The 25,237-nt window shown below is 34.0% G+C and overlaps 2 protein-coding genes across 2 annotated transcripts; one reads left to right on the top strand and one right to left on the bottom strand.

Moving 5' to 3' along the window:
• Window positions 1-1,463: 1,463 nt before the first annotated feature.
• LOC136064688 (uncharacterized) lies at window positions 1,464-3,320 on the bottom strand. Its single transcript, XM_065766733.1, has one exon. The coding sequence runs from the start codon at window positions 3,318-3,320 to the stop codon at window positions 1,464-1,466; it is 1,857 nt and encodes a 618-aa protein (XP_065622805.1).
• Window positions 3,321-5,973: 2,653 nt separating this feature from the next.
• Window positions 5,974-9,080, top strand: LOC111990562 (cytochrome c oxidase-assembly factor COX23, mitochondrial). The gene is made up of 3 exons (XM_065766750.1): window positions 5,974-6,144; window positions 8,342-8,418; window positions 8,652-9,080. Exons 1-3 carry the CDS (start codon window positions 5,979-5,981, stop codon window positions 8,697-8,699), a joined length of 291 nt encoding a protein of 96 aa, XP_065622822.1. The 5' UTR covers window positions 5,974-5,978; the 3' UTR covers window positions 8,700-9,080.
• The last annotated feature ends 16,157 nt before the right edge of the window (window positions 9,081-25,237 follow it).

Below are 25,237 nucleotides of genomic sequence, written 5' to 3' on the forward strand. Positions count from 1 at the left end.
TAAACACAAGGATATGTGGACTGTGGTTGTTTGGGCTACAATATATGGTTATTTGAACTGATTTGTGATGTAATTTGGGCTTTGGACTGATCTGTGGAGGGTGGTAAAGATTTTGGAAAGACAAAGGATCAAGTTTTATTTTCCTTGTCGCATAATGTGGTTCCATCTTCCATCTATGTTAAGGGTATGTTTAGTAGACTGTAATAGACTCTGTAATGTAATAGTTATTTCTATAGTTTAGTTATTCTTTAGTTTGTTTATGTTTTTATTACAAGGAATAATCATTCCTTATAAATAGTTATTCTTCAAAATGAGGAATAACTATTCTTCTTTAAAATGTTGTATTATCCAAAGTTATTAATACCGTTTCGGAGCCCGTTTCGGTTTCTTCAGTGGAATGGAATATTTCGGTATCGACCGATTTCGACGTACCGTTTCAGGGTGTTTCGGGGTTTCTAAAAAACAATTTATATATATTCTTGTAGAACATAAAATTGTCAATTCTAATAAATAAATAACTAAATATCAAATAATACAAATCATTTAGTCTTAACTTTTAAGTCTTAAACATCATATAACTTCAATTTAACATCACACAATAAAAAGATTAACAAGACAATAACTAAATATCAAATAATACAAACCATTTAGTCTTAACTCTTAAGTTTTAAACATCAATTTAACATTACACAATAAGAAGATTAACAAGATAATAACTAAATATCAAATAATACAAGATTTACTCCTCCTCATCATCATCCATGAGAGAAGGATCAAATTCATCATCAAAAGAACTCCCACAAGAACTACCAGCACCCATTGCAAGATTTGTCAAGCCATGCTCATTGTTGTTGTCATCATCATCATCGTCATCAACATCAATAGTTTCAAGTTTAGCATCCTCTTCCACATTTACCATGCCTGTTGGTTCATTAAGACAATCCCAATTTATGTCATCTGGATTAAGAAGTGCAGGTTCTTCAGCCACCCAATCTCCCATCAAGTCAATGTTATCCAAGCTTATAGGATCCAATGCATACTTATTCCTTTGAATGTTCCTACTAATGAGAATATTAAACATTAGTAACATTTTATAAATTATAATTATTTGAAACTATATTTCATTTACATATGAGTAACGATGATAAATTTACCTTTCTCGAAGCCTCAAATTATAATGGACAAAGAACAAATCATTTACTCGTTTATGTTCTAATCTATTTCTCTTCTTTGAGTGAACATATTCAAATGTGCTCCAATTTCTTTCACAACCAGTTGCACTACAACATTGACTTAGCACACGAATGGCAAATGATTGTAAATCTGAAGCTCCAAGTCCAAATTGCTCCCACCATGAAACTACCATAACAAATAAGAATGTAAAATAAGCATTGCCCATGTAATCTTACAATAACAACTATAAAGGATAAATAGACATATTGAAAGGAAATACTATTAAATTATTAATGTTTACCTGGATTTAGTCTCTCTCGTTGGTGGATTGCTAGTGATGTGCCAAAGTCACCAATTGACCTTTTGTACTCATCAAGTTGCGAACTTATTTTGTCTTGAATGTCAGGATCGGGAATCAACCTCATTAGAGTGCTTAGCAACCCTCTTTGAACTTCATTTTGCCTTTTAAATGAAGGCCTAAAGTAAATTGCAAGGTTAAGAAAGCAACTTGCTGCATGCAAAGGACTATGAAGTTGTTTGTCCCATCTAGCATCAATAACTCTAATATAATTTCCATACAAAGAAACTTTGTTCTTCAACCTTCTTTTTATTTCCTCTTTTGCTTTGTCCATTGCTTCATACAAGTACCCCATAGCAGGTTTCTCATCCCCATCAACAAGATGTAGCACTCTAACTAAAGGCTCACTAACATTCACTATGTTCTTGCATTGAGACCAAAATGAATAATCTTCCAAAACAATTTTACTTATCTCCTTCCCAATGGTAGTCTTAGCATGGGGGCATGAAAGCCATTTATCACAAGTGAACATTTGTCTAAGCTCTTTTTTGAACCTTAGTATGCTTTGTAGACTTAAGAAGTTATTGGCAAACCTTGTAATTGCAGGACGACATAACTCCCTTCCATTTGTAAAATCTTGCCTCATCAAGTCTAAAACAACTCCATGGTTGTAAATGAACTTTGTTATCTTTTTTGCCTTCTTAATTGCTTCATCAACAAGAGGGAACCACCTAGGATTAGCAATATTCTCCAACATCAAGTCTATGCAATGAGCTGCACAAGGAGACCAAAATAAAGTACCATACTTCTGCTGTAATTTTTTTCCAGCTTTTTTATAGGTAGAAGCATTATCTGTAATCAATTGCACAATATATTCCACACCAATTTCTTGAACAACAGAATCAAATATGTTAAACAATGTTTCAGCATCTTTTGTAAGGCCTGAAGTGTCAATAGATTTCAAGAACATGGCACCCCTTGGACAATACACCAAAAAATTCATTATTGGTTGTTGTTTTTGATTTGTCCACCCATCAGACATTACTGAACAGCCATATACTTTCCAATCATTTTTTATATCTAACAAAAAATCATTAACTTCATGCACAACATTTTTCAAAAGGGGTCCCCTCAACTCATAAAAAGAAGGCCCCTTAAATCCCGACCCAATAGCAGCAATGGAATCTATCATAGGTTGATAATAGGGTGACTGAGATGCATAAAATGGTACATTAGAATGATACCACCATCTTGCCACACTCATTTTTGCATTATCAATCGTTGCTTTTGTAGCCAAAGCACTTCTTATAGAGGGTTGAGCACCGGGGGTTGTTCTAGGAGCAAAATAACTCTTAATTTTCTTCTTTGCTCTTATTTGACCTATATCAGTGTCAACATCCTTTCCCCTAGATTTTCTTTTACCTAATGTTTGAGGAGGAGTCTTTTGAGTCTTTTCAACATTCCTAACCTCATCCTCCTCCTCCTCCTCCTCATCATCATCAACATCAAATGGATCACCATATGGGTTCCCAATTTCTGATTGAATCCTCTTTTTAGTTTGTTTAGATTTTTTCAAGTCTTCAATCATTTGTTTCATTTGAAACCTAATATCAGATGAAACAACTTTACATGGTTCAACTTGACCCCTAATCCCAGCAAGATGATACTTAAGTCTAGTAATACCACCCCCTTTAATCAACTTATTACAATATAAACAAATAGTATTATTTTTCGCATTAGGCACTGCACGGGCATGAGCCCATGTGGGATCCTCTGATCTTGCAGGGACAGAGGCCACAGAAGCAGAAGGAGTACCAGCTGAACTATGATGAAAACAATGATCAACCATAGTTTACTGTTTAATGAAAATGAAATGAAATTCAATCAAATGCAGTAGCTAAAATTTAATTTAATTTGCATGAAGTGGATGAACAAACAAATCACATATCTTAAATTCTTAACTCTTACGTCTTAATCTTAACCACAAAACTTAGAAATCATAAGAAAAAAACACAGAAATGTTTCGGATTGTCATAGTTTATTGTTCAATGAAATGTTGTGTTTTACATCATGTAAAACACAACATTTCATTGAACAGTAAACTATGACAATCCAAAACATTTCTGGGTTTCTTACACAACATTTCATTGTCATAAATCCACTCAAAAGAGTCAAAACCAAAAAACTAAGTTCTTAACCACAAATCAAATCATAAGAAAAAAAAAATTATGAAAATCCGAGAGAAATGAACCAACAAAAGACTAAAGCTTAAGTTCTTACTTCTTAACAGTTAACACTTAATCACACATATTTTCAGCTCCTAACACTTAATCTTAAGATTCTTAACAAATCACAAGAAAGAAAATCTTAAAAAATCCGAAAGAGTGAGAGTAGAGAAAGAATACCTGTTTTGGCCGAAGTAGAGAAAGAGTGAAAGAGTCAAAGAAGAAGCTAGGGCCTAGGAGCAGAAAGCACAGCACGAGAGAGTGAGAGATCGAAGCTTAGGAGCAGAGAGCACACTGCACAGTGAGCAATGAGCACGACAGCAGTGAGTGAGAGAGAGATTGAAAGTGAAAGAAATCAAAGAATAAGAAATGAAGACCCGAAGAGTGGAGGAATATAAGATTAGGTTTTTTAGTTCTGTCCAAAACGGCGTCGTTTTGCTATCTCTGGACTTTTTTTTTTTTTTTTTAAATTTTTATAACAGGCAAAATCATGTACCAGCTGAAATTCCCATCTCGGCCGGAATTGACCAGAATTGGCCAGAATGACCCAAAACGACCCGAAATTTGAGCCGTGGTGGAACGTAGGTAATTCCAGTACTAGTTTGCATATCGGAATGAAAAATTCCGTTCGTTCCGGCCAGAACGGAACGGAACGGAATCAATAACAATGGTATTATCTATTCATTGGTAATTGTAATAATTTCAAAACTTAATATATTTTCAAATAAACAAATTTTCCATATACATCTAACAATTATAAAATATAAAAAATAACACATATCTCTGTTAAATTTAAAAATAACAATTTTTAAGGAGATATAATGTATAAGTAAGATATTTCCTAAAATAAATATTAAGTTTTGTTTTAATGTTATAACTCACAACCAAACTAATGAATAGGTTTAATTATTACATTACAATACATTTTATTTCTAGTAATAAATATTACAATTTCTATCGTAATCTCCATTCAGTGTACCAAACGTACCCTAATAACTTTAGGTAAAGAAGAGTGCATTTTAAAATACATATAAAATTTCACTTGAGAAGAGGGGGTTGATCTAGTCAAAACAATTCACTATCGAAGAAGTTGTTGCGATGTTTTTACATGTACTAGCTCTGTTGCTCGCGTACAATCACTTGAAGAATAGAGTGATCAAATTTACATATGTATCATGGTTCCAATGGAACAATAAGCTAGCAATTCAAAAGAATTTTGCTAAAGGCTACTTGAAATATCATTTATATCTTCTCAACGATTCTAACAAAAACGTGTAGATGGTTTGGGGTACTTCCGAAACTAAATATTTTATTTTAATTATAGTTCTCCTTGGTACTTACACAAGTTTTCTCAATTTTGTTTATTCTTCGAGCACTAGATGGAACTTAAATTCCAATAATTGTGTTCATTGATGACCAACAAAGATAAAGTAACAGAAAGGGGAGGCCTTTATACTAATGTTTTAGGAATTTTTGACCCATATATAAAATTCATTTATGTATTATTTAGATGGGAGGATTTTGCATCTAAATCACGAAGTTGCTTTAGGTAGAAACTAGTTGCTAACCTATGCAATGCACAAGTTAAATTAATAAAAATAAATATTTATATTGCATGAAGAGACATCAGCATGAAAATGAAACCCCCCAAAAAAAAAAAAAGTTCAAAAGTACGAACTTCATCTCACAATGCCATTTAAAAAATACACTTTGACCATATATAATTGTATAAGAAATAAAATTGGAGAAAGATTATTAATTAACCTTGTTCAATTCATCTAAAAGTAATAAAGTTAAAATAAAAATTATCTATACTCTTAGAAAAACACTGGAAGAACATAATATTCGCTTCAATGATGCATTCACCCTTTCGAAGGGATATAAAATCCTTAATACATTGAATTTGTTCAATAGAGACTCACTAAAGTATGAAGTGATACACAATTCTTGAATCTAAAACTTTTGCCTAAAATTCAACAACCATTTCATATCAAATGTGCAACATATGCACACACTTAACAATAACTACAAAAAAAATTGATTAGTTGAGTTAACTGGAATCTATAATTGCTATTTAGTATCAAGAAAAAATATCAATTGAATTTTTTTTTTTTTTGGGAAGACTTTATTTAATCCTAACTTGTTTTTGTGTTTTAAATTTTAACACCCAAAAAATACTCAAGAATTTAATACCTTACCTGACACAACACAACACAACACAGCACGTATTGATGTACATCTATTTAATGAAAAAAAAAAATATATATATATATATATAACAAATGGATCCGGGTCCAACCCATAAAGTTGAAACAAAATTCGGAGCCAAACGCAGACGGAGAGATAGACACAGAGCAATGGCATCGAAAGCTTCAACACCGCCATATCCGAGCGCTGCGAAAATCTCTGATTCTATATGTTATTCTCAATATTCTGCTTCTCTCAAATGTAAGCTTCTTTCATGTTTTCCTTTTCATTATTTGATTTATCCAGTTATTATTTCGTCATACCTAATTGTTTTGGTCTTTTGCTTTCGTTTGACCCTTATCTTTGTTGTTGCTTCAATTTTTATTGAAAACCCATTGATCCTTTCTTTCGTATATCATTTTTCTTTTGATGGGTTCTCTCCGAATCATCTAATTTCCTTGTTTTTGTTTTTCCAAGCCTTTTTTTTTTTTTTTTTTGGGTATTTGCTTTGTGAAATTCATGCTTAATTTGTTAATTCTGTAGTTTTTCGTTAATTGGGGGTTTTTAAAAACATTAGGAATGCTTGTTGAAAAGTATATACATATATGTAGTTTTTCTTTGTAGTAGAATAATAAGTTCCCATAGAGAGAGCATAAGTTATATTATGACAAGTTCTTAGAGAAGATGAGAAAATAGAAATTTTTTAAGGCAATTTGTACTCAAGGTTATCGTTTAACACGGCACTCTTGAGGAAGATTTAACGTTTTTTTGTTATTCTTCGAGAAGAAAACATTAAGAAGAAGGAAATTGAGATTATGTGCATTGTATGTACTAGCACAAATTGAAATGGCATAGTATCCCGTTTATGACTGACTTCCATCTCTATGGCCTACAACAAAGATTCCTCTGACTTTATAGCCTCAGGTACAATGATGCCGTTTGTACCAAATTTTTTTGTGGATTGGATTTTACTTGATTGTCTATTGCTTGGATGCGATCGGGTAAATGTATTTTGATCAAAATCTGTAATGCATTATATGTCTCATAATAGGTCCNTTTTTGTTTTTCCAAGCCTTTTTTTTTTTTTTTTTTGGGTATTTGCTTTGTGAAATTCATGCTTAATTTGTTAATTCTGTAGTTTTTCGTTAATTGGGGGTTTTTAAAAACATTAGGAATGCTTGTTGAAAAGTATATACATATATGTAGTTTTTCTTTGTAGTAGAATAATAAGTTCCCATAGAGAGAGCATAAGTTATATTATGACAAATTCTTAGAGAAGATGAGAAAATAGAAATTTTTTAAGGCAATTTGTACTCAAGGTTATCGTTTAACACGGCACTCTTGAGGAAGATTTAACGTTTTTTTGTTATTCTTCGAGAAGAAAAGATTAAGAAGAAGGAAATTGAGATTATGTGCATTGTATGTACTATGTACTAGCACAGATTGAAATAGCATAGTATCCCGATTATGACTGACTTCCATCTCTATGGCCTACAATAAAGATTCCTCTGACTTTACAGCCTCAGGTACAATGATGCTGTCTGTACCAAATTTTTTTGTGGATTGGATTTTACTTGATTGTCTATTGCTTGGATGTGATCGGGTAAATGTATTTTGATCAAAATCCATAATGCATTATATGTCTCCTAATAGGTCCGATTTTTCTATCATTACTTGTCGATAGTGACTATTTGATGCAAGAGCATCTTATATGCAATTTCAAGATGTTAAGAAGTCAATCAAGTGGCTGCAAACTGATTGAAAAAGTCCTTTTGAAGCTTACAGACAAGACTAGTGGAATACAAAACCATTTATGCAGCTTGAAGTCTTAACTGTTCAGTGGTTAGTTAGTTACACTATCCATGTTTCCAAACAACGGGCTTCAGTCAGCTTGTTACAGGGGTGGCAGCCACTCTAATCTGTTTTAACAGATTCTCATTAGCTAGTTTGTTATTTGGAACAGCATTAGCCAATATTAGTTTGACACTTGGCAAGCTCCTAAGTGGATTCCATTTTGTACTTAGTTTTTCCAAGTTAACAAAAATTGAAGCCTTTGTGTTCTTTTCTTGGAACTTAGCGTTCTTGTAGAGGTGTTTAACCACCTACTAATTGTTCTCAGCAGATCATGTTGCTAACTAAACCCAGATTAGAATAGCCTACATGCTTCCCTGCACCATTATCCATAGCTCTTATCTTGACACCAAGAAGATTTCAATCAATGCTTTAATTTTGTCCTGGTTGATCCTGATTTTCCATTAGAAGAATATACATTTTTATCCAATAACCGAATACTTTTGACTGTTAATATTTCTCTGCGTATTTGATTCCTATCATATGTCTATTTTCTTCCCTATGTAGTAGCGTACCTAGTTGTAATCAAACTTTATGTTGACTGAATCTTTTTGATGTCTATAAGCCTCACATGGGTTATATATTGATTGCTTTGCTAGTGTTGCAGGTTTAGAAGAATATGGCTCAGACAAGAGTAAATGTCAAGAACATTTTGATATTTACAAGGAATGCAAGAAAAAGGAGGTAATGGATCCTTCAATGTTTAAATGCTCTGTAGATTTAATTCTTATATATGATTGAAATTGATGAAGAAATTGTACCTGGATGAATAAATCTTGAATGAGGACAGCAGTGCTATTGGCTTGATGACACTGTTATCCCCCCTCTCTCTCTCTCTCTAATATTAAATTATTCCAATTGCTTGTAATATTGCTGGGAACTATATGGTTATTGATTCTTCTTCTTTTTCTGAATAGAGGGAAGCTCGATTAGAACGCAATAGGAATAGATCATTCTTCTCGTGAAAGTCCTTTTTGGATTTGCTACTCAAAATTATAATCAGCAGAAGCTATGTTTGAGCTCCCTACAAGTGTCAATCCCTCTTCTGTTGCAGCTTCAATCTTCAACAAATTCTAACACCAAGTTATAGAGCTGGCTCCATATCATATCTAGAAAAGTTGAATAAATTTCTGTATTTGCAATCCTTGTCATATTCTTTCCATGAGGCTTAAAGTAAAATCCTGGTTTTCATTTCAAAATGTGGATCCTGGTCACAGTTTGAAGGTTGTCTATATTATTATAGACCATCAGAACTAAACTCTCATAACTGTAATGCATTATTTGCATAATCTTTGTTGTGCTTTTTATTTGAAAATGTGAAGGAGATTGAATTTGAAGGTGTGGAATTTACAGTGAGCCACTGAATATATTGAATCTGAATCTATTAATATGCAATTAATAACAAAGTCATTTGAATGATTTAGTGAATCAAAATTTCCTTCAGTGTAAAAATATGTTACCAAACAGAATCATTTGAATTTTGTTCTGCTTTTTCCACAGATATATAATAAAATTGTGTTCTCTAAAGAAACTTTTAATCATCTGGGATGCAGCTCTTGAAAACAAAGCATTTGTTAATGTGTCAGTGATTTAAAATGTAATTGACGAGCTCTATATACTACAGCGATTCATCTAATTTCATACAAATTTATTGAGGTAACTATTTTTCAATTTCATGCAAAATACATGGGAAACCTATTTTCTACTTTGCAGATTAAACAGGGCTTCCTGCATTGTAACACTGAAACTATTTTGTTCTTATAGATGCCATTTTAGCGATGGTGCTTCTTTAAATAGATGCCTGGATGGTCATGAGTGGAAGAAATATGTTCCACTGTTTCTTATCTAGGGAGGAATGACATTGCAATTATAATGTGGTAACTTGTGAATGACTTAGAACGATATCGGTATATCGCATTATAATGTTTGTGCAATTTTTGCATGCTAAATTTCCATTCTGAAGATACCATAACAATGTAACAGAGGCAGTGTCTCTCCTTGAGTCCTTATTCTGTGCCCCTCAAAACTATGTTGAACATCAAAAACTGATTCAAAAGTCATTTACACACTCCTCACATGGAGAGGAATTCCGTGTTGGGGTTGAAGAAGCAGTCCATAAGCGCTACACGATGTTGTCGTGAACTTGTCACAGAAGATATCTGACCATGGACTACTGTAATCAACAGAATTTTTGGCTCCTTCTAGTATCATTTGTAGAAGATCCTTCTCAAAAGTTGTCTCCATACGTTGTTTTACTACTTTACAACCATGGGTTGATCACTTTCTCTAATCTTCCATATTTGTCTTTTGCAACTTCAAATTTAAATTGATAGGATCTAAGTTAGGGAAAGCTCACAAATAATAAGCATACTAATAAGAATATAAGATAACCTTGATATTTAAATTATGTACCATTGTTGATAATTAGTTAACCCCAAATATATATTTTTATAAAAATATGAGATAATAAACAATGAGAAATGGTCGTACAACAACCAACGTTTTCACATTATGTATAACTTTGGAACTCATATAGCGCATAAAAGATTGTGATTTATGTGAAGAGTTTCATGTAGTTGTACCTAAGCCCAGGAATTCCAAGAGGTCTCTTGGACATAGTTTTTCCAAGAGTTCTGAGCTTAAAGAATATTTCTTCCCCTGGCCTTGAGTGTAATTGCTTTCAAAACAGGCTCTTGAGATTATATGTGCAGACAAGCTCTTCAAATCCTTTTCAATTTCAATGACTGTAATTCCCCCCTCATTTTCAATTCTGCTCTCCCAAGATCTTAGCGTTGAGGTTGTACATTCGATCATTAGATTTTGCATGCCCTTTAAAAAGAGTTGGAAAAAAAAAAAAAAAAAAAAGAAGTGTGCAAACAACAATATATGAGTTCTACTGGATATTGGAAGTGCGCAGACAACAATTTTCTTCATAGAAGTAATGTTAAATTTTCCATTGCAAGAAAAAGCAACTGTGTTCTCTTTCTACCTCACATCTCCCTTTATCACTAACCATCATTAAAATTTCTGAGAGAGTGATTTGGAGATGCGAGACATAATATGTGAATAACACTATAAAGAATGTCCCTATAATGATAGAGACATAGGAAAGTTGTAATCGAACATAATATAGAAAGAATAGGAGACATTTAGATCCAATATGACCAAATTCTCATCTTGCAACAGTTGCAAGGATGTCTTAAATGGGTTAGATACTTCTTGAAAATGAGTGACAAAATTAAGAGTATTGGTTTGTGTTCAGGGTACATGATATGGACATAATATATCTAAAAATTATAAAAAAAAAATAAAAATAAAAAAAAAAATAAAAATAAATCTCATATCTTGCCAAATATACTAGACAAAAGCCTTGCCCAAAAATTGAAAGATAGCAGTGAAGAATATTTATATTTTAAGTAAAATGTGAGGGAAAAAAGAAAAGAAAAACATATTTACTTAAAGGTGTCCAATGTAGAATTTACCTTAACCTTATCAATGTAGAACTCATGACCAATGATCTTCCTTTGACGAACCCAAATTGGGCCACTTGTTGGTCCAATATCCTTGCCCACCCAGGGCCGCCATTTCATATCAGATAACTTGATGAGCATGGTTGAAATTTTTGAACAAAAGAAGTAAAAAAAGTTCTATTGAGGAAGAACATGTCATTTAATGGATTGATTGTCAGAAAATCCATTTATCATTATGTTGATTGTTTTTTCGAAACACTAATAAATCCCATACTTCAATGTATATCACTGTTTGCAAAAGAGGTAAAAGCCCAATCAAAATCCAGAATGTTTTATGGACTGTTTCTTAAAGCGGTAGAAGCCCAAATGCCAAGCCTGATGAAAGTCGAATCCCGAATTACTTTTATTTCATTTTTTCCCCTTAAAATTAGAAAAATCATATTTCAACTCTACATTTTAAGGTTGTAATAAATCTTGTAGTTTTAAAAGAAACAATTTTTTTTTTTTTTGAGAAACTAAAAGTAACGACTTCAATTTTAAGGTTGTAGACGAAAATTGTTAACCAATGTTTAACAATAATTGTCAAATTATGTTTAACAAACATCGTCAAATTATGTTTAACAAGAATTGTTATTTTGGTCAAATTCGTCAAACATAATTTCACCCATAGGCCTTTTGACATATGAGTTTTATTGATGTGAGTAGTGCCAATTCAAGATAATGTATCTCTTGTTTTAAGGGAAGACCCTTTGATTCCAACCATGTCGTCTTTGTACATAAGTTTATTTATTTTTATGCTTAAGGGGATTTGTGTTTTTTATTTATTTGTGGCTACACCTAATAATTTATTTAGGTTGCCTACGTACCCTTGGCGGGGATCAAGCCCATTCGTAGTTCTTAATTTTGGAATCTTAGATTTAAAGTCTCAAATATGGTTTTGTCCAACTTTAAATTATGGATCTTTAAGTCAATACTTGGTGTTTAATTAAGTATTGACATAATTTTGTATTTGAGATAATTAATTTTAGTCTCAAGGATCATGCTTTTATGGCAATCGAGCAAATTTTCCTTTCTTTCATTTGCTTATTTGTCAGAATTTTAATAATATTTTGATTGAAATTCCCAAATTTAATTAAGGGAGAGAAAACTCCTTTGAAGCAATTTAATCATTGTGAACATATTTGGAATTGGAAAATTTCCTCAACCCAATTTTATGGTCATTTTATTTTAAGAATTATTAACTCTAATCCTATTTAAGGAATTAATAAGTCCAAAGAATTAGTCACAATTAATTTGGTAGAGTTAATGCCTCCATTAATTTGATGGTAACTCCATTAATGGGGTAGAGTTAAGAACTCTATTAATTTGTTAAAGTCAAGGACTCCATTGATATGAAAAAAAAAAAAAAAAATTGTGGANAAAATTAAGAGTATTGGTTTGTGTTCAGGGTACATGATATGGACATAATATATCTAAAAATTATAAAAAAAAAATAAAAATAAAAAAAAAAATAAAAATAAATCTCATATCTTGCCAAATATACTAGACAAAAGCCTTGCCCAAAAATTGAAAGATAGCAGTGAAGAATATTTATATTTTAAGTAAAATGTGAGGGAAAAAAGAAAAGAAAAACATATTTACTTAAAGGTGTCCAATGTAGAATTTACCTTAACCTTATCAATGTAGAACTCATGACCAATGATCTTCCTTTGACGAACCCAAATTGGGCCACTTGTTGGTCCAATATCCTTGCCCACCCAGGGCCGCCATTTCATATCAGATAACTTGATGAGCATGGTTGAAATTTTTGAACAAAAGAAGTAAAAAAAGTTCTATTGAGGAAGAACATGTCATTTAATGGATTGATTGTCAGAAAATCCATTTATCATTATGTTGATTGTTTTTTCGAAACACTAATAAATCCCATACTTCAATGTATATCACTGTTTGCAAAAGAGGTAAAAGCCCAATCAAAATCCAGAATGTTTTATGGACTGTTTCTTAAAGCGGTAGAAGCCCAAATGCCAAGCCTGATGAAAGTCGAATCCCGAATTACTTTTATTTCATTTTTTCCCCTTAAAATTAGAAAAATCATATTTCAACTCTACATTTTAAGGTTGTAATAAATCTTGTAGTTTTAAAAGAAACAATTTTTTTTTTTTTTGAGAAACTAAAAGTAACGACTTCAATTTTAAGGTTGTAGACGAAAATTGTTAACCAATGTTTAACAATAATTGTCAAATTATGTTTAACAAACATCGTCAAATTATGTTTAACAAGAATTGTTATTTTGGTCAAATTCGTCAAACATAATTTCACCCATAGGCCTTTTGACATATGAGTTTTATTGATGTGAGTAGTGCCAATTCAAGATAATGTATCTCTTGTTTTAAGGGAAGACCCTTTGATTCCAACCATGTCGTCTTTGTACATAAGTTTATTTATTTTTATGCTTAAGGGGATTTGTGTTTTTTATTTATTTGTGGCTACACCTAATAATTTATTTAGGTTGCCTACGTACCCTTGGCGGGGATCAAGCCCATTCGTAGTTCTTAATTTTGGAATCTTAGATTTAAAGTCTCAAATATGGTTTTGTCCAACTTTAAATTATGGATCTTTAAGTCAATACTTGGTGTTTAATTAAGTATTGACATAATTTTGTATTTGAGATAATTAATTTTAGTCTCAAGGATCATGCTTTTATGGCAATCGAGCAAATTTTCCTTTCTTTCATTTGCTTATTTGTCAGAATTTTAATAATATTTTGATTGAAATTCCCAAATTTAATTAAGGGAGAGAAAACTCCTTTGAAGCAATTTAATCATTGTGAACATATTTGGAATTGGAAAATTTCCTCAACCCAATTTTATGGTCATTTTATTTTAAGAATTATTAACTCTAATCCTATTTAAGGAATTAATAAGTCCAAAGAATTAGTCACAATTAATTTGGTAGAGTTAATGCCTCCATTAATTTGATGGTAACTCCATTAATGGGGTAGAGTTAAGAACTCTATTAATTTGTTAAAGTCAAGGACTCCATTGATATGAAAAAAAAAAAAAAAAATTGTGGACATTATTTTGTCTCTAACATTACTAATTTACTAGTAATTATTTACACCACTTATATACCTACTATTATTTGAAATAAGAATAATAGCAGGCATTATATGGAAAGTGTTGCATAATTTTTTATGAATAATACTAGAGATATAAACTATTTTACAAAAAATTTTAAAAACTGCTGATGTGGTGAGTGATTATATTTGTAAATAAAAAGTGATATTAATGATAGGCCTAGATAAAAACCAATAAGGGGTTGATCACATCAACATTTGATATAAATATTGTAAAATAGTTTGCGACTGTAGCATTACTCATTCTTTTTTTTTTTTTTCTTTTTTTGCGTTAGAGAGGGAACCTGCAAATATGGTCCAAACCAAGATTCAAGGCTGCTTGACATGTCACTTCCACATTGCCCATCCACAAATAATGGTATGCCCAAATTAATAGAGCGACCTCGACTGGAATTTTTTGAAGTGCCTGTGCTTGACGTCTTACTTCCAGTTCCACCTTGCCGATTCATAGATGGTATGCCAAGATTAGTAGAGCCTCCAGGTGAATTCTTTGAAGTGCTTGCGCTTGACATGTTACTTCCAAATTGTCCATTCACCAATGGTATGCCTAAATCAATATAGGGTCGACCTGAATCTCTTGAAGTGCCTGCAGCAATTACTTGATTTGAAAATGTTTCCCCTGAAGTGCGCTCCTCCTGTATCATTTCATTACTTGGTAGAAGCATTGGCATGGGGTATGACCTCCTGCAAGTATAAAAGAACATACCTTTAATTTGACTTACAAATTATATATCTATTGCATTGAAGTGTGGAAAGAAAATACTGGTTCAGTTAATTTTAACCTTTCTGGATTAAGAGCGCAACCATCATCTTTTTCATGATTGCAGTCTTGCATCATTCCAATTTGATCTAAAAGATTTAAGCTGATAGATTGATGATAGGCCTCCGGACACTCTATCATGTACTCCACAAGTGTTTGCACAAACTTGTTGACATCTTGCTCATATACAAGACGGATTCCACACATGTCAACTTTCACACCAGGGCCATTGCTTTTAAATAAAGCGGCAATGTGACTACACGAACTCAACTGAAAAAGCAATCGCGGTATGTAAAATACCAAAAGTCGCTGTACGTGATAACTCATCAAAATCGTCTCTAGCCAGGGGAAAGGCCGTGTAAGGCGCAAAGGAACTTGATCCTCTGAAATAATGAATCCTGCTCGAAACCAGCTCGATGCTTCTCTATAGTATATAAAGCATATACAGTGAACCCCAACCATGTTGAATCATCATGCAAATGAGCAGGCAGCTTCAATTTTACGTAGGGCCCAAAACTTTGATAAGTGAACCAGTTCGGTGGAATTGTAATCTGAGGAAAGATATAATCATACCAATGGTTCCGTGCATAATCTACCTGTAAAATATATAAACATATGGTGTTCAAACGTTCAATGAGACAAAATATATACAAAGAAACAATAAGTTCAAAGACACAGGAATTTTCACAACCACTGAGTCAGAATATATACTGTGATATAGGTGCTAATAAAAATGATGTCCATAGTAAGTTAATGTGAAAATAATGTTGATTCCACAACTTAACATGCCAACCACATTACGAATATTTTTTGTCCAAGCATTACTCAAATACAAAAATATAGAGTTTGGTGAGGTATAGGAAGAGATTGTTAAACATCAAGCATCGCCTCTCTTTCTTTCTCTTATTCTCTAGAAATCTATAGACATTACTTTGTAGAGCCACAATTTGACTATTGTTCTATGTTAGGACATATGTGGTTCTCTTGTTAAGAACATATGTCATTATTTTTATGTAATTGGTTAATCATTTGACAAAACGCACTCAACTTGTGATTGGATAGTTCTAGGTGTTTTTAATATTTCAAGAAACAAGGTTTCAGGATCAAGTGTTGAAGTCATCAAGTTTGTCTAAGAAACAAGTTGAAGAAGTACAAAGTCATTAAAGCTCGACAGCTGCATGTGTTGAGGTTTAAGAAGCTGTCTCAAGCTCGTGTCTCGACACCTACTCGACGGCTGCGCGACGCCTTCTATCTGTCGAGGTTTATAAAATCAAAAGTTCTGATCTGGTTTCTTGGGATCCGTGGATGTGTCTTTGGGCCTTCTTTTCTCCTAACCCTAGACATATAAAAGAATTGTTTTAAGAGCCGTCAAAGTGTTCACAAGTTGCACAAGTATTGAGAAAACTCTGTTCAAGCAATTGTGACCTGAGACAAAATTTTGACCTAGTTCATCACTATTGAAGAAGTTGCTGTGTATTTACACCAAAGGGTTTTGTGACTAAGCATCTTCTTGATTGTTATCGCTGGGATGAACTGAAGAACTTTGCAATCAACAAACTTTCTCTAGTTTGTGATTGAAGTCGCGTACTGGGATCCGCGCAATTGGTTAGTCACGTACATGGGAGTCGTGCATCAAAAAGGGGGAACTGTCACTACAGCACAAGTCCAATTAGGTATTAGGGTAAAGGTTCAACTGTAAGTTGGTAAGGTACTTGAAATTCCTTTACTTGTAACTGTTTGTTGTGATAATAGTGGAGTTTCGGGAGTAATGACTTGAAAATCACCCGGTGGAATTTTTGCCGTCAGGTTTTCCCCATTAGTAAATAAATCACTGTGTTATTTATTTTTCGCTGCATAATTAGTTTATTGGTGATTTGTTTGTATTACCATGTGTTTGCATGTTAAATTGATTAATTAATAACTTGGCTAATTAATTAATTAATTTAATCACAAGAGGTCAATACATTTTTGGCTTATTAAGTGGTATCAGACCAGGCATACTCTGATTAAGTTTAATCTTTATTGTGTTGATCCATTAACCCCTGTTTGTCATGGATTGAGGACAGTCGTTAATTATACCTACTTTATTTGATGACACTAACTATGCATATTGGAAAGTACGCATGAGAGTTTTCTTGTCGTCTTTAGATGAGAAGGTGTGGCAAGTTGTAGAGATTGGTTGGACCAAGCCAAAAGAAGCGTCAGCTGATTGGGATGAAACCAAGATCAAGGCGGTAAACTTCAACAGCAGAGCATTGAATGCCTTATTCAGTGTAGTCACCAATGAGGAGTTTAAGAAGATATCCTCCACAGAAACTACTAAGGAAGCATGGACCATTCTCCAGACAACCTATGAAGGTACAAAGGCTGTCAAGGATTCAAAACTTTAAAGGCTCACTACAAGCTTTGAAGAAATAAAGATGGAGGAGGATGAGTCGTTCGATGAGTTCTATGCCAAGTTCAAAGACATAATGAACTCATCCTTCAATCTTGGTAAAACTATTCCTAAACCCAAGATTGTGAGGAAGGTGCTCAGATCTCTACCCGAGAGATTCCATGCCAAGATTACAACGATAGAAGAATCAAAGGATATTGATAAGATTCCTTTGACTGAGTTGGTTGGAAACTTGTAAACCTACGAGCTAGGGTTATCTAGGATTGGCAAGTCGAGTAAAGGCAAGAGTATGGCCTTGAAGGCAAAAAAGAAGTGACACAGATGAGTCTTTCGATGATGAAGATTCCAAGATGAAGTCCTACATTATAAGGCAATTCAAGAAATTTATGAAGAATGCCAATGGGAGGAACTTCAACAAGGACCGTAGGCAATCCAACTCTTTTCAGTTCAAAAGCCAAGACAAAGGGAAGAAGGATGCAAGGGATGGCGATCAGTACACTGTTCCCACAGGACCTAAGTGTTTTAGGTGCCATGACTTCGGTCACGTGAAGCAAGAATGTCCCACATATCTCAAGAGCATTGGGAAAAGCAAGGCACTTGCTGCTACGTTAAGTGACACTGAGCTTGAAGATGATTCCGAAAATGAGGATAACGGAATCTTAAATGCCTTCACTGCCACAGTTAATTCTACTAAAGGGATTGTTGAAGAACTGGTGGAGTCCAAATTTGAGAAGATGGACAATCAAGATGATATCTATACAGCCTATGAGAAATTTTACAAGCTCTCTGAGAAGCATGAGAAACTGTATAGGCTGGCCACTAAGAAGCTCAGTGATGTGGAACTTGATCGTGAAGAGCTTTCCACAAAGTTTGATAAAGCTAATCAAACAATTGGTGCACTGAGGTTTGAGAACAATTTCTTGACTGAAAAGACCAAGAAGCATGAAGCGGAACTGTTTCAAGTCAGAGCTTAGTTGGAGAGGATTTCAAGTTCAAAGCTTGCTGAGATGTTTAGCATTCAGAAATCTGCTTCGGATCGAATAGGTTTAGGGTATGGTCTTTCTTCCTCTAATATTGCTTCTACTAGTGCTACTATGTTAGTTCCTCCTGCTAATAATATTGAAATTGAGAACACTGATGTTAAAACTGAATTAGCTAGTGAGAACTTAGACAAGGGTAAATCTATCTTAGGAATACCCCCTAAGTAGAATAAGAAAGATGTTAGGAACTCTAAGGCTAAGAAGGTTAACTCTCAAAAGCCCAAATAGAAGAAGCAGCATCTCTGTCATCATTGTGCAGTTGTCGGTCATACTCGACCAAATTGCTATAAGTGGTTAGCCACTCAACAGAGCAACGTCATGATCACATCTGGAAGCCAGAATCAACTTCAATCCTCTCTTGCTCCTCTTGGTGATCTTCTTAAAACTCTCATGTTCCTTTCAAACTTGAATGGTTTCAATTCTTACCTCTCACCACTGGTTCAAGGGTTTAATCAAAGGAAAAGTTCTTCTAAGGTGTGAAAGAAAAAGGACTCTAAGTGATTTTTATCACTTTCTTCTATCTTCTTGTTTTTGTTTGTTGCATTACTTGTGTGTTTTGTATTTTTTTTTAGTCAGTCTAGTTTTATGTTTTGCCTTATTTAACATGTTTTTGTTTGTTTGTTTTCAGTTTTGTTTATTTTGTTTTTAATATAAAAAAAATTGAAAAATCAGAAAAATACAAAAACAGTGTGTGTTTTGTGTACTTTGGTACTTGTGTACCTTGAATGGCCATTGAAACAAAGTTTTCTAAATTTTGTATATTTTATAACTTAGATGAACATTTCTATGAACAACTAAGTAAGTGAGCTTTGTGGCTCTTATGTGTGATGAGTAAGATTAAGTTATCTCTTGAACTTAACACTCATATCACTCTTTTTGACGGAAAGAACTAGAAAATCCTAAGAGAAAGGTATAAATAACTATCTCATCACTGTTACCTGCCAATCATAATATGACACTTATATGCTTCGACATAGCAAAAGTGCAGTGTCAAAGACACTCGTATGCTTCGACATAGCAAAAGTGCAGTGTCAAATGCGTAACATCTTGGGTATTTTCTCCCTCTCTCTCTTATATGCCCATACATGATATGCTAAATAAAAGAAAATATGCAAAAAAAAAAAAGAAGCAAAAAGATAAAAAATGCTTTAAATATAATTGCAAGCATGTATTCTAGGAGATGTGGGAGTTATAAGATGTATTTTGAAGGTGATAGTCCCCATCAAATAGTTATGATTGTGTGTGAGTTAAAGTAATTTTTTCATATCTCAAATCGTCATAACATGCATACACATATGCAATCTTGCGATGTTTTTCACACACAACACGTAATATTCTTTGCTACTTTTGATACGTGTGTAGGTACAATGTGATTTGGCCATCACAAGGTTTTACATGTGCTAATATATGCTCACTAAACTGTCTTAACTTGTTTTTTGAAATATAAAAATCGGCCAGACATGTTTAGTGTGTGTGTGTGTTTGAGGATCCATATGCTTAAAATTCCTATTGATAGATGATTTTGAGAGCTTAATATGTTGTTTGGATTATTGGTTGTGTTGCATATTGGATTGCATTCATATCTATATTTTTCTCTTCTCGAAAAACTGTTTTTAAAAGCTGTCTCAACACCTTCTCGATACCTTGCTGTCTGTCGAGCTTTTCAAGCTGTTTCTTATTTCAATTGAAAAATTTCCTGCCTCCTCGATAGATTCTCGACACCTGGCCGATCGATCGAGATTCTGTCTTTAATTTGGTGTTTTATCCCTCGATACCTCCTCGACACCTTCAGCTGTCGACGATTTTTTCTTCGACACCTACCCCAACAGATCCCTCGACACCTCATCTGTCGAGATTTATTGAGGCTTCTATTTAAGCTTCTCATGCGATTCGAACCTCATTTCTCTCGATCTCTCTCTCGATAGCTCTTTGTTTTCTCTCCCAAACACTCTCATATCACTCCAAATCTTGCTCCTCAAGGTTTCTTCAAGCTTCCTCAGGTTTTTCTTCACTTGGTAAGCTTCCTATCTCTTCATTCTTCATGTATTTCATGATTTGAAACCTTTTTTGAAAAATTTTGGAGTTTTTCAAAATTGATGAGTTTTTGTTTGAAATTTTGGGTTGGGTTTTCATTTAAATGTGTTTAAAACCTCATATATTGCATCACATGTGCACTATAATAGTAGTTTCATGCATTTAGATGTGTGTAATATGCTTGTATGCTAGTAGGATTGGATTGGGTTGAGCCCATGATGCTTTTTACTTTGCATGTCACATGCTCATGCATTTTCATGCATACGTACTCTTTTCAATATATCTTGATATGTTTTTAGAACTTTTCTGATTATCTCATTCTCTCCCTCTCTCTCTGTTTATGTTAGTCGTGTCTATGGCACCTAAACGTAAGTTTGCTCCGTCTCGGAACCCTCTTCGTTCCGGAGGCATCGTCTTCTTCTGATCCTACTCCTTCTAACCTTCAGTTCCATGATGAGGATGCCCGAAAGGCATACTTGAAGAACTTTTCTTGACGAGGTGTTCATTCGGAACACCAAGTCATTTTGGCGGACTTTGTCGACACTGACCTTCTCGATGTTATTTACAGTCGGGGATGGGAGTCACTGTGTGACGTCCCAGTCACTTGTCCTCTCATGCTTATTCAGGATTTTTACTCCAACATGCACGAGATTGATTCTTCAGTACCTCTCTTTCACACTCGCGTTCGAGGTACGCATTTTGCTGTCACACCACAGCTTGTTGCGGATGTTTTTCATGTTCCGAGGATAGACCATCCTGACTACCCTGGTTGTAAGCGTCTGAGGACTATGTCTAAAGACGAGATGATGTCTGCTTTCTATGAGCACCCATCTGTTTGGGGTGAGCGTCAGTTTACACCATGTCGGCCTTTTGCTAAAGGTTTTAGATTCATGAACATGGTGATGATTTTATCTATCACAAAGCCTCGTGCTCGATTCTTGCTTTCTTTGTTAGAGCACCTTAATATAGATTTTCCTTCACATTTCATTCTTTCCATCATAGATGTGTTTAGGGATACGACTACCCATGATAAGCTCATCCTCCCTTCAGCTATCACGAGGATTCTACGCCACTTTTCTATTCCTTTTCCCTCTTCTAATCACTTTTCTGTCATGTGTGCCACAGACGCCGCTACTGTAAAACGTAGTAAGGCTCAGTTTAGGTCAACACAGGAGTAAGCAGCTCCTCCCTCCGGTTTGACTCCATCTCGTTCGACACCCTCTTGGTCTGCTCCATCTACATCTGCTCCCTCTTCTACTATGGGCGATGTATCTCTTAGAGACATCATGACGCAGTTGCAGTGCATGGATGCTCACCTAGATACACTCTCTACGGAGTTGTATCAGGTGAACGTTCGTGTTGGTCTTATTACACGTAGGCAGGTAGCCATGGGTGGCTATGCTTCTGAGGCTACTCCTTCACCACTTCTTTCAGTGACTTTTGATTCTGATACTGAGGATGATGATGATGATGGTGATGACAATGATGCTTCGGATGATGATGATGGAGATGCTAGCTCTACTGATGAGATGTCTACTTGACACTCTACCCTTTGTCACTCGTGACAAAAAGGGGGAGTAATTTTGGGATACAAGAGTAGTCATTTTAGGGGGAGAGTTAGTATATGACATTTTTGTTAGGAGGAGTGTTGATACTTGAGGGATGTAGTGAGGATATGATATATCTTTTCTTTTCTTTCTATTATAGATACATTATTCTTATATATTTGGTCTTGTGATCATTTTTTTATATACATTGTATTTATCTTTCTTATATGTTGATGTATGTTTCTTTCACCTATCTTACATGTGTTGTTTCTTTTCTCTCTTCATATACATGCTTCTTATATATGTATGCAATCTATTATTTTTGTTTCACACTAAGATGTCTTGATGAGTTTTGTTTAAAGCGTTTCAGAAATATAGCTTGTCAAAGTCTACTTGCCGTAAATTCTCTTCTTGCAAAATTTTTCTAGAGTTTGTGATTATGATAGATTTTATTGTATTAAACAAGTGAATATGAGTTGAGCGATTTATGACTTCTCTCATATCTCATTTGCTTGTTGTGATTTTGTCATAGATTGCCAAAGGGGGAGATTATTAGGACATATGTGGTTCTCTTGTTAAGAACGTATGTCATTATTTTATGTAATTGGCTAATCTTTTGACAAAACGCACTCAACTTGTAATTTGGTAGCACTAGGTGTTTTTAATACTTCAAGAAATAAGGTTTCAAGATCAAGTGTTGAAGTCATCAAGTTTGTCCAAGAAACAAATTGAAGAAGTGCAAAGTCATTAAAACTTGACAGCTTCTCGACAGATTCTCGACAGCTGCAAGTGTCAAGGTTTAAGAAGCTGTCTCAAGCCCGTGTCTCGACACTTGCTCGACAGCTGCTCGACACCTTCTATTTGTCGAGGTTTATAAAATCAGAATTTCTGATTTGATTTCTTGGGATCTGTGGATGTGTCTTTAGGCCTTTTTTTCTCCTAACCCTAGACATATAAAAGGATTGTTTTCAGGGCCGTCAATGTGTTCACAAGTTGCACAAGTATTGAAAAAACTATATTCAAGCAAATTGTGACCTGAGACAAAGTTTTGACCTAGTTCATCAATATTGAAGAAGTTGTTATGTATTTACACCAAAGGGTTTTGTTACCAAGCATCTTCTTGATCGTCATCGTTGGGATGAACTGAAGAACTTTGCAGCCAACAAACTTTCTCTAGTTTGTGATTGAAGTCGCATACTGAGATCCACGCAATTGGTTAGTCACGTACTTGGGAGCCGTGCATCAAAAAGGAGGAACTGTCACTATAAAACAAGTCCAATTGGGTATTGGGGTAAGGGTTCAACTGTAGGTTGGTAAGGTACTTGGGATTCCGTTACTTGTAACTGCTTGTTGTGATAATAGTGGAGTTTCGGGAGTGGTGACCTGAAAATCACCCAGTAGAGTTTTTGTCGTCAGGTTTTCCTCATTTATAAACAAATCACTGTGTTATTTATTTTCCGCTGCATAATTAGTTTATTGGTGATTTGTTTGTGCTACCACGCGTTTGCATGTTAAATTGATTAATTAATAACTTGGCTAATTAATTAATTAATTAATTAATTAATTTAATCACAAGAGGTCAATATGTTTTTGGCCTATCATTCTAGAAGTTGATTTGGTCAATAAATAATAAGCTAGAGCCTAGAAGATTGTAGAATTGAAACTACTAAGAAAAAAAGAAGAATACTCTAGAAGTTGTCATGGGTTAGAAATTAAAAATAATAAGCTAATGCCCAGAAACTACTAGAACTGTACTGGCAGAAACTTAAATGAAGCTAGAAGCCTTGGTTCCCACTTGTGTGAAGTACTTGTGTAAAGTGAAGTGAGGTGAAGTGTGTGAAGTGAAGAAAAGAAAGTCAAGAGCTAGTGTGTGGAAGTTTCTAGAAGTGAGGTGAGTGCAGATATATTTATTCGAGTTGATGCGTCTTGTAAAAGGTAAATAAGTGGAGAAGTGCAAAGGCAAAAATAAAGAGCCATGTGAGTCTAAGCAAGTGTTATTTGTGTCTTTGTAAAAGTGTGCTATCAACTTGTCAATATTGTGAAATAAATTTTGTTCTCTTCAGTATGAGTTGTTCTCTTTAGTTCAACAGAGACCTGATACAATCTTGAAACTGTTTGGCTTTTCTTGGGAAGAATTGGAAACTTTGAATGGGTGACAGGACAAGAGATTGGGGATTGTGTGGTTTTATAATTTTAAACAGTAAAAGGTAGAATGATTTTGTTTGTTGAAAAAAAAATATATATTGATTCAAGATTTTAAGAAAAAGACATGAAGCAATGGATCATCTGATGGCTGATGATGGGGAATATAATTCAAAAATTATTACCTCTCTGATTATTAGTCTGCACTGCACTCTCTATTGTTGGATTAAATAATTTTCTCTAGGGAGATGGGGAATCCAAATATACTATCTTTATTATGAAATCTTTAATTTTGTTTTCCTTTTCTGAATAGCTTACTCCTTTTTACTTTATGTACTGAAATGAAATGATGCTCATACTTCGATGCAGAAGAGAAAAAGATCTCTAATCATACAAATGGTTTTGTGCCCAATCCACCTGTAAAATACATAAATGTACGGCGATCAATGTTCAACAGAATGGTGAGAGAGAAAAACAGATTAAAAAATAATAAGTTTAGAGACAAAAATTTTAACATTGTTTTTTACAACCATTGAGTTGACATGTTGATAGATAAACAAGTGCGAATGAAAGTCTCACAAAGAGAAAAGAGGAGATAAATTGAGGAATTAATATGGACCTAAACCTATAAATTTTTAGCTAAAATAGAGCTTCCTAGATATAAGAAGAGACCTGGTACAATCTTGAAAGCAATGACTTGAGATTTCGTTTTAGCCTAGGGTCAGGGCCATGTGAAATGCTCATATGATCTTCTATCAATTTTTCATGACCTCGACTGAGATCATTACAGCTCCTGAAATTATCTTGCCTTGAGTTTTGTGCAAATTCTACCATATCTTGCTCATATAGAATACGTGCACCACACATTTTAACCTGAATATCCAGCATTTTGGGTCTAATCAAAGGGCTAATGCAACTCCCTTCATTAAAATGTTCTGGAAACCTTGTATGTGATATGTATAGCCAAATATTTCCTTAG

The sequence above is a fragment of the Quercus suber genome, unplaced genomic scaffold (assembly GCF_002906115.3).
Source record: "Quercus suber isolate HL8 unplaced genomic scaffold, Cork oak 2.0 scaffold_737, whole genome shotgun sequence".
Taxonomy (NCBI): domain Eukaryota; kingdom Viridiplantae; phylum Streptophyta; class Magnoliopsida; order Fagales; family Fagaceae; genus Quercus; species Quercus suber.